The sequence below is a fragment of the Caenorhabditis briggsae genome (assembly GCF_000004555.2).
Source record: "Caenorhabditis briggsae complete genome, chrV, whole genome shotgun sequence".
NCBI classification, from domain to species: Eukaryota; Metazoa; Nematoda; class Chromadorea; order Rhabditida; family Rhabditidae; genus Caenorhabditis; species Caenorhabditis briggsae.
The window spans coordinates 14,061,894-14,075,416 of NC_013488.2; the positions used below are offsets into that span (position 1 = coordinate 14,061,894).

At 35.5% G+C, this 13,523-nt stretch overlaps 4 protein-coding genes across 4 annotated transcripts in view; 2 read left to right on the forward strand and 2 right to left on the reverse strand.

Annotated features, from left to right (window-relative positions):
- Window positions 1-1,347: 1,347 nt before the first annotated feature.
- On the forward strand, window positions 1,348-2,027 carry CBG27211 (the record flags this gene model as incomplete). Its single annotated transcript, XM_045238061.1, has 3 exons — window positions 1,348-1,353; window positions 1,398-1,574; window positions 1,827-2,027. The coding sequence occupies 3 exons, from the start codon at window positions 1,348-1,350 to the stop codon at window positions 2,025-2,027; spliced, it is 384 nt and encodes a 127-aa protein (XP_045099197.1).
- Window positions 2,028-2,523: 496 nt separating this feature from the next.
- Window positions 2,524-7,163, reverse strand: CBG11544 (the record flags this gene model as incomplete). The annotated part of the gene is made up of 15 exons (XM_045238062.1): window positions 2,524-2,697; window positions 2,747-2,932; window positions 2,975-3,338; window positions 3,415-3,683; window positions 3,735-3,929; window positions 3,973-4,092; window positions 4,331-4,378; window positions 4,423-4,603; window positions 5,225-5,313; window positions 5,357-5,560; window positions 5,755-5,942; window positions 5,992-6,134; window positions 6,196-6,244; window positions 6,286-6,409; window positions 6,849-7,163. 15 exons carry the CDS (start codon window positions 7,161-7,163, stop codon window positions 2,524-2,526), a joined length of 2,649 nt encoding a protein of 882 aa, XP_045094585.1.
- Window positions 7,164-9,433: 2,270 nt separating this feature from the next.
- On the forward strand, window positions 9,434-11,873 carry CBG11545 (the record flags this gene model as incomplete). The annotated part of the gene is made up of 10 exons (XM_045238063.1): window positions 9,434-9,616; window positions 9,666-9,719; window positions 9,811-9,858; window positions 9,902-10,021; window positions 10,065-10,139; window positions 10,190-10,278; window positions 10,661-10,960; window positions 11,037-11,400; window positions 11,453-11,638; window positions 11,682-11,873. The coding sequence occupies 10 exons, from the start codon at window positions 9,434-9,436 to the stop codon at window positions 11,871-11,873; spliced, it is 1,611 nt and encodes a 536-aa protein (XP_045094586.1).
- A 540-nt stretch (window positions 11,874-12,413) lies between these two features.
- Window positions 12,414-13,523, reverse strand: part of CBG11546 — a gene marked incomplete at both ends in the record, with an annotated part of 2,972 nt that continues 1,862 nt past the window's right edge. Inside the window, 2 exons of the mRNA XM_002637637.1 lie at window positions 12,414-12,571; window positions 12,619-12,905. Of these exons, the coding sequence (XP_002637683.1) occupies window positions 12,414-12,571; window positions 12,619-12,905 (445 nt within the window). The remainder of the gene's footprint in view (window positions 12,572-12,618; window positions 12,906-13,523) is intronic.

The following is a 13,523-nucleotide window of genomic DNA, read 5'->3' on the forward strand; positions in this document are numbered from 1 at the left end:
CTGTCACATTTCGGAGCGCAACTGTCCACATAACCGCCAGAATACCAGGCATACTGTCTCCATTCTTGGAAGATGGGAGAGCACATCTGTCAATATGCTAGGCTCAGCATCTGCAATCGAAAAATGAGGGACGTTTTCAGAAACTTCAGAAACTTTGATGATAGAATCTCGTTGATGTGGCTTAAAGTCCTTCTCTTTTCTTTGCGCATATTCCGTCAAGTTCTTCATGAACTTCTTGAATTGACGGAATATGCCAATGTCCAGTGGCTGGATTTGTCCTGTCGCTCCAGGCGGAATGATAATGGTCTTCACATATGTTATGTTTCCAGCAGTTTGTCATCGAATGCCACCGATGTGTTTAGAATCCTCAACTGTTTTTTTCAATTTAAAAAAAAAACAAAAAAAAATTGAAAAATCTTCGATGAACCCATGAGCATATTTGTGAACTTTTTCAAAAATTAAATGTCTGTTTTTATTCTGGAAAATGCCTATTCATAACGAGAAACTCCCGAAAAACATGTTTAAATTGCGTAAATTTTATTCCAGAGCCAGTTATGGCAGCTCAAAATAAAAAAATTTTGCAAAATTTTTCGGATCGGGAGAATCGAACCTACAACCTTCCTCCTCTGAACTTGCCATTTTACCACTTTACCACACTGCTGATTGAAATCTATTGTTTTAAAAGAAATACACTATTCCGTGAAAAAAATTTCACGAGAAATTGCTTAATCATAGGGAAACTTTTCTAGGTCATAACTCAGCTCACGTGAGCATTTTGCTGATTTTTTAACAGATTTGGAATCCTCATAAGCTCTTCTATCTGCTCCCAAAATTTCAAAAAAGTTAAACCTGATCCCTCAAGTAACTCCCTTGTCAGTTCAAAGATGCTCGAAGCAAGGAAAACCATATATCTTTACATGAAGAACCTTCTTCTATAGTTTCATTTGCTAGAAGGCAAATAAAAAAAATTCCATTGGTTGCTAAACTGCAGGTTTGTTCTTTTTGACTTACTCAAAGCGCCAACTGTGAGTTCAATTATCTCAATTCCTATGCGAGATATCAAGCATTTATCAACTGATAGAATGTTGGTGATATTATGAGAAATAATTAATCAGTTGAGATTTTTTGATATATGCTGAAAGAACCGAGATAATTGAGCTCAAAGTTGCTTTGGTTGGCTTTCTATTTGAGGACATACGGTTGTTTTAAAAGTATTTCTAAACAAACTGTGGTTCTTTTCAGAATAGAGAAAATGGTCGATACGATCCATCGGACACCGTGTCAACAATAGATAGCGATGAGGAAAATTTCATCATTGCTTTACTAAATGACCAAAAAATAGATTTAATGGAGGTGGAACATGTTGTAGATTTGAAAAATGGTTAGAATATTTATAGAAGATTGAAAAATCTAGAGGTGTGAACCAAGGAGCCAAATTTCCTTCAATTGGTGGTCAGAGTTCCAAGGACGCTCTCAACTTAGAAGTCGGTTTAGAAAACCCTCCAGAAGACATTATAACCTCAGACGACCAAGAAGAAGATCCTTTTGAAATTGAAGTTCGGCTTATGCTTGATGTGTGCTCTGAAAATACATTTTCAGTTTTTCATATCTTAACCTTTTAGGAAGATGAGGAAGATGAAGAATTTTTGGTATATATGAAGGAGATGATGAGTGGGACAGTTGAATGTGTAGCGGCTAACAAGGATGAGCCAACTTCACTTATTGACGATTTTGATGACGACGATTACGAAGAAAAATAAGAAGAACAAAAAGAAGAAGACTACATAAATCGGTATCTGGAATCGGTAAGAAAAAACTAATTTCAGTTGGCTACTGTTAGATTACAGATATCCGCAAATGAAGAATTCGAAATTCCAAGAGCAGATGAACAAGACGTCGTCATAGAAAGCGCTGAACATTCTACCGAACTCCTATCTGTATGCTATCTAAACTTTCTTTATCAAAATCGCTACCTATTCCAGGATTGCCTCGAACCATCACCCGATAGTGAAGAAGAAGGGGAATGAACACTTGCTGAACAGTTGAAACTTCAGAATGAGGAATTTCCAAGAAATCTTAGTGTAATTCAAAACTACCGACGCTCCGTGCGGGTAAACAGTATTTTAGGTTTTTCTAGTCAATTTGCTGTTTTACAGATGGAAACCGAACAACGAAAAGTGAAGACTCAACGTTGCAGAAAACAACCATCAAGAATCTTGTGAATAAGGATTTTCAGCTTCAAATTAACAACTCTCATGCCCTACGAATATGCTAGAAAGAACATGTAAAACTTGAAACTTCTTCTCAACGTAATAAAATTTTTACACGGTCCAAAACAGGCTTACAACACTATTACAGTAACAAACGCAGCTACAACGTTAGCAACTAGAGAACAGATACTATTATAGTGAATGAGAGGAAAAAAATTGTTTGGGATAAATATGATAAAATGGGAATTACGAAAACGATAGGACTTTCAGAATTCCAGTTCTTTTTTCTTTCTTTGAAATTTCATTTTTACATTCAGATTTCAGTTATAACACAATATGATTTGGGTTGCCTCGGTGGAGAGATAACATTGTAATCACTTGGAGAAGCATTTTCACAAATTTTCCGAAGTTCTGAAGTGGTTGGTATTTCAATTGGGTCAATTTGAGAAGAAATGTTATGAAGTCTTGAAAATAAAGATGGGTCATTCTGAAAAAAAGAATATTTTTGATTAGAGAAATATCGGAAAGCATTCTACCTGAAACTCTTCTAACTCCTCAGCTAGAATGCAAAGTTTTGTTGCCACATTGCTGATCCGTTTTTGAATCACTTTCAGAAATAATTTGTTTTCATATCGATCAGACAGCAATACCAGGTTTCCAAATTCACATCTCATTTTCTCATAGGCATTACGGACACAACTTTGTAGGTAAATCGCTTCTGACTGAAAATTTTAGTTCTAAATTGCTCAACTTTGATTACTCACCTTGTTATCATCTTCATCGTTACGCCTTCTATCAAACTCGAATTCGAGAAGAGTTGTTTTAACTTTCACAACAGTAGCTCTCACTCGTTTCAGCCAATCTCCCCATTCGTGTTCCTGTTCTTCCCACCGAATTCTCAATTGAATACAATTTAAAAACATCTGAATCCTTATTGCTGATTCTTTCCTAAATTGTCTCATGTCTTCTTCTGCTTCCCGATTCAATCTCTCTCGATTTTCTCGTATTTTCCGAAGTTCCTCAGCAAACTTCTCATTTTGTTCGTTCAGTTTTCTTTGGAAGCTTAAGTCCATCTGGTTTCTCCGATTCTCCCAATGAAGTGAATTGTTTGATGCTTGACTAGGAGTTCTGAAAACTATGTTGAGTTTGTATACATACTCGAAAACTAATCCCACAAAGTAGATCTTCTTCAATAAGTATATACCTGTGTATTCCGGGTGTTTCAACATTGCCTGCTTTTGGAAGTGGCTCTTTCCTTATTTGTGTTGACTTTGAATTTCGAGAATCCAAGGGAGAACTAACGATTGAGTTCAATTGACTTTCATAATTTTGAATTTCGTTCTGGAATTCTCCATTCATCCTTGCCTGCCCTCCAGATGCCACTCGAATTTCATCTGGTAATTTTTTAGATTTCATATTTCTTCTTGAGCTAGAATTTGCTCCTGGAGAGTTTTGGTACGTAGGTTGAGTGTTCTGAAATTTGTTCATACCGTTTGGTCAGAGAAAATTGATAAGGAAACATACGACAATTTTCTTTGGTTTATTTTTAGTCGATTCCAGTATTTTGCTTTTTAAACAACAAAATAAACTGGTTTTGTTGTCACCCGAATGGTTTCTCCCTTTTGGATCACATTCCCACGAATCTATCCCAGATTCCATGAGTTCCATATCAGTTTTCAAGCGGCTTATTTCATTAGACGACATTTTGCAATCATGGAACTGAAAAATTCTTCATTTTGAAAGCTTAAAACAGGCTACTAACCGTCTTCCACAAACTTCCGTCCAAATCTTGAATTCGAATATCCAACTTTTTCTGGGTTCTCATGGAATGAATAAGACTGTCAAAGTACTCTTCATAGGAAGCGTAAAACTGATCCCATTGCTGTAAGTTCAGCAAACTTTTAAAAAAGTTTCTCATACCGTAAATGCTTTCTTAATTATCTCGGTACCTTCTGAAGATATTCAAAACTTGTCAACTGATAAAATATTGGTCTATTTATGATAAATGATTTGCCAGTTGACAAATTTTCGATCTCTTCTGCAGGAACCGAGATAATTGACTTCAAAGTGCTCGGATAGGGGTGTCTTCTATCAGAGCATTTACCATAGTTGTTTCTTACATTTGATTTATAAGATGCTTTGAGTTTGAGAAGGAACTTCCCTTCTATCTAAAAGAAAGCAATAAAATATTTTCACAGTTTCGAAAACTTACGCTATCTGGGTTCAGTTGGGTAGATTCCCAGTTAATAGTGAATAACGTCCAAAATGATTTACAAATGAATTCACAAGTTTGCTCTTTTTCTCTGTTGCTTCTTGGAATGGTAATCTTTTTGAGAGAGTTATCAATGACGTTTAAACTATGTTGTTTTTCTTTGCACCACTTTTCAAGACCTCTTTGAAACTCATTGGTTTTAGAAAATTGAGAAAATATAATACAGAAAATTGCTCACATTTTCTATAGCGTCCAGGAATTCTTGTTGTGTGTCTTGAGCGATTATAAAGTTTTTCATTAGAAGTAATAAAAAAGGGTAGAATGAAAAAAGAAAATCAAAATAGACAGAATGTGGTTTGATACCCTTCCTCACTGTAAAATTGAATAGAATCGAGAAGTGAACTGTTTAATCGTAAACAAGATTGCTCATCACTTGCTTCTTCACAGAAAAAGGAGTAGAGAAAAGAAGAAGAAAACGGTTCAATGGGAAAATGATAGAAACGGAAGAAAAAAGAATGGGAAAGATAGATAACATTTTGACTTTTTGAGAAAATATTTTTTCTATTACAAAAAAGGGTAGAAGAAAAATTTGGAGGTCTGTTCTACTTGGAAAAAAGGTGACAGAGAACATTTTGAAAATTCAGAAGTTTTACTCTGAAACTTCAACCAACTGAGAAGAATACAAAAGTTGAAGAGAAATACTTGCTATTTATGTTCCTAAATTGAACGTCATAATTTTTCAGCTTATTTGAATTCATGGATTTTTGAGAAGCTTTCAGGATCATCTTGACAAATTTATAACTTATTTGAAGTTCCTTGTTTAAAATCATTAATGTCTTGTAGTTGTCCATTGATGAAAAGTAGGGGAAATCGCTCTTTATCGGTGTATTCCTAAAATGAAGTTCAATTTAGAATACTTTCAGTTCAAACATACTTTGACTCCAAGTCGAATTTGATCGTCTTCTTCTACATAAATCGCTTTGAAATCTCTTTTCATTTTGTTAAATACAGTCAGTATAAAATCATTTTCCTTGTGAGCATAGCTTAGAACAAACAAAACAATCGGGTTTTCTCGAACTATTCTTTCGACTTTGGCTCTTCTTGGTCCACTTGGACGCATCCGAATGTCATTTTCTTTCTGAAAATTTTTTTTTGAAACGCGGCTTATTTTGATTCAATTATCGTAAAACCTGTATTAGAAAAGTGGGACCTTCTATTTTTCGTGTGGTGTTTGGAAGGACATTTCAATAAGAGGGGCACTGCAAATACAGGTTTTACAGTCTATTTTTTTAGCAATGAACTTCAAATAAAATAATTGGATAAGATACATACATCCAAAAGTTCTCTGTTCCGCCGCTTTTCTTCCATTTCTGTCTCGAAAGCCTTATTCTCATTTTGCTGCTCTTCTTCGAACGGTTTTTGTCTCTCCTCAATCTTTTTGTTGAGATCATAAACTTCTTTATTGCCAGATGCACCCTCTTGGCCGACTCCTGGATTTTGTTTTGTCTCTATGTGCTGTTCTTTAAGAATTCGATTATGAGACAGACCTTTCCTTTATTTTTCACATACCTTCTGATTTGCCACGGTTTCCCGTTAGGTTAGCTGTCAAATTCATTAGTTTTAAATTGTTCAAAACTGTCTTGTCATCCGTAAAATCGGGAACATCGGATCCATAATATACGGATAGTCGACTACCCATCTTCCTCAATCTTCTGCGACAATCTTTCTGAAACTGTAAAGTTCGGTTCATATTTTTAAAAAATGATATCTCACTGAAGATGTGCTTCGAATTCTTCAATTTGTTCCTGATCAGCGGTTTTCTCTGAAATGATTTGTTTTTTTATTGTTATTATGAAAACATACCTTCAGTAAGATTACAAGAAGTTAGTTCAGTGTTGTCTTTTTGCTGTAGTATTTCTCCCAACGCTTTTTCACACTCTGTAACTATTGAAGGCTTAGCAGGTACGCTGTTTTTTGATCCCATACACTAAATGATGAATTAATAATAGAACAATAAATGGAAAAGGTAAAAATCGGTTGAAGCCGAATAAAAAGACATGACAAAACTATAAATGTACGAGTGTTCGAACCATTCATAAGAAGAGAAAATCGTTAATGAAAACAGAAATAATTCACACTTGCTCACTCTAAAATATACAGATTCGGTCAACAAAGTTCCTCATCAAATTTTCATTTTGTTAAGTATGGTCAACAATCCATCATTTTTCTTGTGTGCATAGCTCAGAACAAACAAAACAATCGAGTTTTCTTGAACTATTATTTTAACTTCGGCTATTCTTGGTCCACTTGAACGCATCCGAATGTCATTTTCTTCCTGAAAATTATATTTTGAAACTCCGCTTATTTGGATTTAATCTAATCATTTTTTAGCAATGAACTTCAAATAAAATAATTGGATAAGATACATACATCCAAAAGTTCTCTGTTCCGCCGCTTTTCTTCCATTTCTGTCTCGAAAGCCTTATTCTCATTTTGCTGCTCCTCTTCGAACGGTTTTGTTTCTCCTCAATCTTTTTGTTGAGATCATAAACTTCTTTATTGCCAGATGCATTTCTTTCCGATTCATCATGACCAGATTCATTTCTATTAGAGGTAGAGCAGTCTTGCATTTCCTCTCCATTCTTTATTAAACCATCTCTGTCTCCGGATACATTTTCTCCACAGCAGTTGCAGCAACGACTACAGCAACAGAACAGTTTCTTGCACACGCCAAGGAACATTCCTGGAAATGGAAATTTAATTTAATTTATTGACCAGGTGTATTAAAACATTAGAGGGCAGGACATGAAAGACTCAGAAAAAATGCCCCTCACGAGGCCGATCTGAGTAGGGGAGGGGAAACGGGATAATTTAGATATTTGACACAGTAAAGATGGAACCGGTAGAAAAGGAAAAATAGGGAGCAAATATATCAATAACGGGTAATACTGGAAGAAATTAAGGATTCAAACTCGGAAGGTAGGAGAAATCGGGTAACTTGGGAAGTGATGGCGTTCCACAGGGGAACAATTGAAGAAAAATAGTCAGAGGAGTAGGGCTGAACAATAATTAAGTTCATAGGGCGACGAGTTCATAGGGCGACGAGTTCATAGGGCGACGAGTTCATAGGGCGACGAGTTCATAGGGCGACGAGATTCATAGGGCGACGAGATTCATAGGGCGACGAGTTCATAGGGCGACGAGTTCATAGGGCGACGAGTTCATAGGGCGACGAGTTCATAGGGCGACGAGTTCATAGGGCGACGAGTTCATAGGGCGACGAGATTCATAGGGCGACGAGATTCATAGGGCGACGAGTTCATAGGGCGACGAGTTCATAGGGCGACGAGTTCATAGGGCGACGAGTTCATAGGGCGACGAGTTCATAGGGTGACGAGTTCATAGGGCGACGAGTCCGTTTTTTTTTGAAATGTTTTGATATACATACATTTTTGAAGACGATGAACTAGCAAAGTTTCGAAATATGATGCGAATGATTGTGGAAGGCACAGGAAGAAACCGGAGGAGAATGATAAAAAGAGAAGGTTGTCAACATTCTTGCTAATTGTTAAAATTTGGATGCTTCGCGTTTTTCGAACAATAAAAGCAGATAATCAATAAGCTATTTGTGAACCTGGTTTACTAGAATTATTGTGATAGCTTCTGAGCCAAAGCTTTGCAAAACATTTGAAAATAAATTACAAAAAACGTTCAAGTTTGCTGAATTGAATAGACTGAAACACAGCAAGAAATTGGGCTAAATGATCTTAAATTTCTAATCCGTTTTTGGTCCGCCTTGGATCTGTTAGTTCTTGTTCGTTCGTTTGGCTGTGACACAGTCCAAATCGTTTTATAAAAGCCTAAATGATTTAAAAAATAATCCTGAAACCATATTGACTCAATTATAAACTACCAAAAAACCATATTGACTCAATTATAAACTAACAAAAAACAAAGGTCTACTTGGTCCATTTTTAATCCGGTTTTGGTCCGTTTGAGCTAAATTTCAATGCAAGTGTCAAGAAAGTGGTTATAACTTGAAAATCAAAAAATTTGGAAAGAAATTGTTAAAAAAAAATTGATGAGCTCAAAACTTCTACTACCGTGGAACCTTTAATAGAAGGGCCTCTCGCCCACTGTTCTGTTTGAGCTCAATTATCTCGACTCCTATGCCAGATATCAAAATTATGTAAACTAACAAAACACTCATAATATTATGATAAATAATCCATCAATTTTAGATATCTTCAACAGGAACCGAGATATATGGGCTCAAAGTTAAAAGTAGTTGCCTGGTGCATCTACCCTCCAACCCCTTCTAAAGGTTCCCTCGAACCACGCAACGACACTCCGCTATCCCGCTCGGCGCGCGCACAATTTGAATTTAGTTTTGAGTGATTGCGAGCTTGGATTTGGCTCGTAGTTTTTGAGAGACTCTTTTAAAGATTTCAAGTGAGTTTGCTTGAATTCTAAGCTTTTATTTGTTGTTTCTTTCTAACTTGTTCATAATAAACCGATTTTGTTACATTTCTTGTTGATTTTCTTCTATTTTATCACAGGAACCTGATACCCCGGACATACCGCGGGCAATTAAGTTAATGAACCCTTCCATTACATGGTTTACGGTATTCTCGATTGGATCCTGCTAAAGGCTCTAATGGAAAAAAATCCCTTGAGTTTGAATTTTTCTGACTAGAAACCGATGGTTTCAAAAAAAAGTATTAGCACTTTTGTTTGTTTTCTCTTTCCATGTCTACACCCTCTTCTACACAACTGACCTCCATTTTATAGTGAGGAAGAGAAAATGTAGTTCCATTATCAGTTTTTCGTTGTTTACAAGTCTCCAATACCTCTCTCCAGTGCTTTGCAGTATTTCAAAATTGCAATAGCTTCAATTCCCAGATGAAAAAGTTTCTACTAACATTGGATTTCCAGAAATCATTCATTATGCTCTCGAAAATGTGAGTTGTTTTTGTATTTGATGCGTTACGGTGTATATTTTTAGGATTCCATGAAAAATTGGTATCAGAATAATGAAAAAACTCTAGCCAAAATTTCGGAATGTCTGGAAACAATCGAGGTTCCTAAAACTGATAAAAAAGAAGAAGAAATAAGCAAACTGATTAAAAATTCGTTTCTTCTGTTATTCAGGTCATTCTGGGAACCAGGTGTGTTCCAGTTGAAAAAGAGATCTGTAAGTTTTTTTTTTTTGAAAGAATTTCCAATTAGTTTAATGTTTTCAGAAACTTAAAACGCTTGGGAGAAGATTGAATCCAAAGCAGGATATCAGAAAAATAGTGAGTTAGTTTTTCAAAAAATTTTCTTGATGTTATTGCGAAAAAATCCGAAATGTCCCCCTTTAAACCCGAACCTCAAACATTATTCCAGGAAATTGAGGAATTCAAACGAAAATTTATGAAAAGTGTTGAATCAAAAGTGAGTGATATCCTTGATTCTAAAAGCAAAAAAGAATTTTAAGAAATGGTCAAACTTCTACAGTAGCTATTCAAGCTATTTTGATAATGTCATCAGGTTGGCTAGAAATCAAGAAAAACTTGATATCGTTGTGGAAACAGAAAATAAGAATCAATATAATACTGTGAGAGAAAACTTTTATAACTTTGGATATTGGTATTTTATAGCTCACTGATGCGAAAGCACATACACATCAGGTAAATTTAGCGAAAGAAGGAAACATGAAGGATCAAAAGAAAAAGGTTGGGGATTTAACAATTTTTCTGAATTAATGTTCAAAATTGAATTCCAGAAATCAAAACTTGCGTCTCAACCGCTTACTTTAAGAGAGTATGACCTCTTAGAATCACCAAAGATTGAAAGAGATGTACCAGTTAAAAGGTAATAACGTAATTGTGAATTGGGTACTTCGCAAACCCATAGTTTCCTTTAGAATCAATATTTTTGGCCCAACTAAATTAGATATGATAGAACTCAACGAGTACTGCAAAATGATACAATTTGAAAAAAAAAACCTGTATCTTGTCTATGAACAAAGTTATAAGCCGTAAATTGGCTGATACATAATGTTTCATTTGTAAATTTGTTCATAGACAGGACACAATTTTACAAATAATATCATTGTGTAGTACTCGTCAAGTTCTATCATATCTAACTTTGTTGGTCCGAAAATATTGATTCTAAAAGAAACTAGAGCAGGGTCCCATTTACAAGTATGGGTAATACATATTACTCTTCAGATTTCATTCCAATATAATTCCAGATCATCAAGTGAGGCCTCCAGTGCTTCTTTGAGTTTTTCCGCGAAAATAAATGAGAGGAACGAAGAGTTTCAAAGAGAACTGAACGCCCAAAATGAGAAATTTGCGGAGGAGCTTCGAAAAATGCGAGAAAAACGAGAGAGATTGAATCGGGAAGCAGAAGAAGACATGAGACAATTCAAAAAAAGTCAATTGAACTCAATCGTTAGTTCTCCCTTGGATTCTCGAAATTCAAAGTCAACACAAATAAGGAAAGAGCCACTTCCAAAAGCAGGCAATGTTGAAACACCCGGAATACACAGGTATATACTTATTGAAGAAGATCTACTTTGTGGGATTAGTTTCCGAGTATGTATACAAACTCAACATAGTTTTCAGAACTCCTAGTCAAGCATCAAACAATTCACTTCATTGGGAGAATCGGAGAAACCAGATGGACTTAAGCTTCCAAAGAAAACTGAACGAACAAAATGAGGAGTTTGCGGAGGAGCTTCGAAAAATGCGAGAAAAACGAGAGAGATTGAATCGGGAAGCAGAAGAAGACATGAGAAAATTTAGGAAAGAATCAGCAATGAGGATTCAGATGTTTTTGAATTGTATTCAATTGAGAATTCGATGGGAAGAACAGGAACAGGAATGGGGAGATTGGCTGAAAAGTTTGAGAACGCCAGTTGCGAGAGTTAAGACAATTTTATTGGAGTTTGAATATCAAAGAAGACACAATGACGAAGAAGAAAATAAGGTGATTATCTTATCTTGATACTTCCTTAATTATAAAATTTAAAAAGTTTCAGTCTGATATAATGTATCTTCAAAAATCGATTCAAATCGCATACGAGAAACTAACTTATGAATTTGAAAATCTGGTGAATTTATCCTATCGTTATGAAGATAAACTATTCCTGAAAGTGATACAGTATTTTATCAGCCATCTCGCTACAAAACTGTGTGTCACGATGGAAGAACTTGATGAATACGAGGTGTGATCATTTTTTCTTTTATAGTTTTGATCAACTCTTTCAGCCAAATGAGGAATTCTTCAACAAAATAAATGAAATGAGCAAGAATATCGATGCAATGGATATTCCAACAACTTCGAAACTTCGTTTGATATGTTCAAATGCTTCTCCAGACGATTATGAACATATAGACCCACCTAAAGTCCCTAATTATGCGTGTGTCATAACTGAAGTCAGTTTTGAAAAAGGAATCTAAAACAGATTATGTACCAGGTAGTGAGCACAATCCTGTGTATCATGATGTGCATTTAACAATGAGGAATATGCAATAAGGAATACATTTTCATACAACTCTGTTATCATTTAAATTTTAATTTAAAAGTGGAATCTTCCTTTTCTTAAACGGTTTGCTATCATTATTATTTGTGAACCTGCCACTTCTCTTGCATATCAAACATAGCTTGTTTTTTTCATATCTCTTATTGTATACTTTATTTAAAGGTGGGGGGACAGGAGATTTTTCGTAGTTTTTTTGTAGCTAGAGTATGCATTCTACCGTCACGGTGTACAACGCTTAATGTCACTCTGCGTACAGCTGTCGTTCTCGCATTTATGTATGCAATCGGGAGTGCGCTTTCTCTTTGCCCGCGTGGCTCAGTCGGTAGCGGCGCCGCACCCTCAATCAACGTCCTCACAAGTTCAACTCCTCGAGGGGCATCTTTGAACGGAATTTCGAGAACATTATTTTTTTCATGTTCCCCACCTTTAATCAAAATTTGTATTCAAAAAGATTTATTTAATTCTCATGATCTCGAAACCGCATTCGCTCTTCCATATCTGATGCATTGAACTCTCTTCTCTCAATTTTTCGATATTCTCGACACGTGGAAATTGTATTCGGCGAATCACTTCGGTAGTACATCAGAGCGGATTCTTCAACTCCTGGCTTTTCCTCTGAAGTTCCAGAATTAAAAATCTGACGATTCTATCAGAAAACTTACGACACGAATTTCTCAAAAAGCAGAAAATCGCCAGGCAGATAAAGAATATAACAAGGATGAGAATTAAGAAACCAGCGGAGACGAGAACAATTGGGATATGAGTCAAGACTTCAGACAGTGTCATATCGCAGTTAAAAGATCCTTGTTCATTGAATCCACATGTTTTGAGATGTGGTTCGATCATTTCGTTTTCACTTTGGGTCACAGGGATAAGGGTCCATCTCGGGTCTTTTTCAGATCGAAGTGGATAATTGACATAACCACCGTAGACTTTTCCATCGCCGATTCTAAAATTTGAAGTTTGAATTACGAGATTCTATTTAAGTTGTTATTATATTTTCCAGATAATATATCTAAACAAAGCCAAAAGTGAGTGATTTTCATCTCTGTCAAGTTCTCCAAAAATTTATTTAGTTCGAGATTACATATACCATTTTTCCTCGACTAGAAGTTCACGCAAACCATCCATTTTGAGCATAATTATTTCAGTTTCTCTCATATATCAAAGCAATCTTAATTGAAAAAAATGTTTATCAGAAGGTAACCAATAGTTTATCTGTTGACAATTTATTGATATCTCTCATAGGAACCGAGATTATTGAGCGTAAATGCGGAGCATCATTTCAAATTTTCTATAGAATATTATTCAATAAACCTTCATAGAAATGTTTTTAAAAAATCAACTACCCGGGCCAAGCAGGCCAGATGATTTTTTTTCGGCTCGGGATTTGACAAGTATGGTAATTATTGTTGAATTCTGTATTTTCGAATTTTTCTAAATACATAGCTATGACTACCGTAAAACCTTATAGGACGCGTCTACAAATTGACGGTTTGAAACCTGCAACTGCTTATAATGTCACAGTTCAAGCCGGAACTAGCTATGGATACGGTAACAAAGTTTG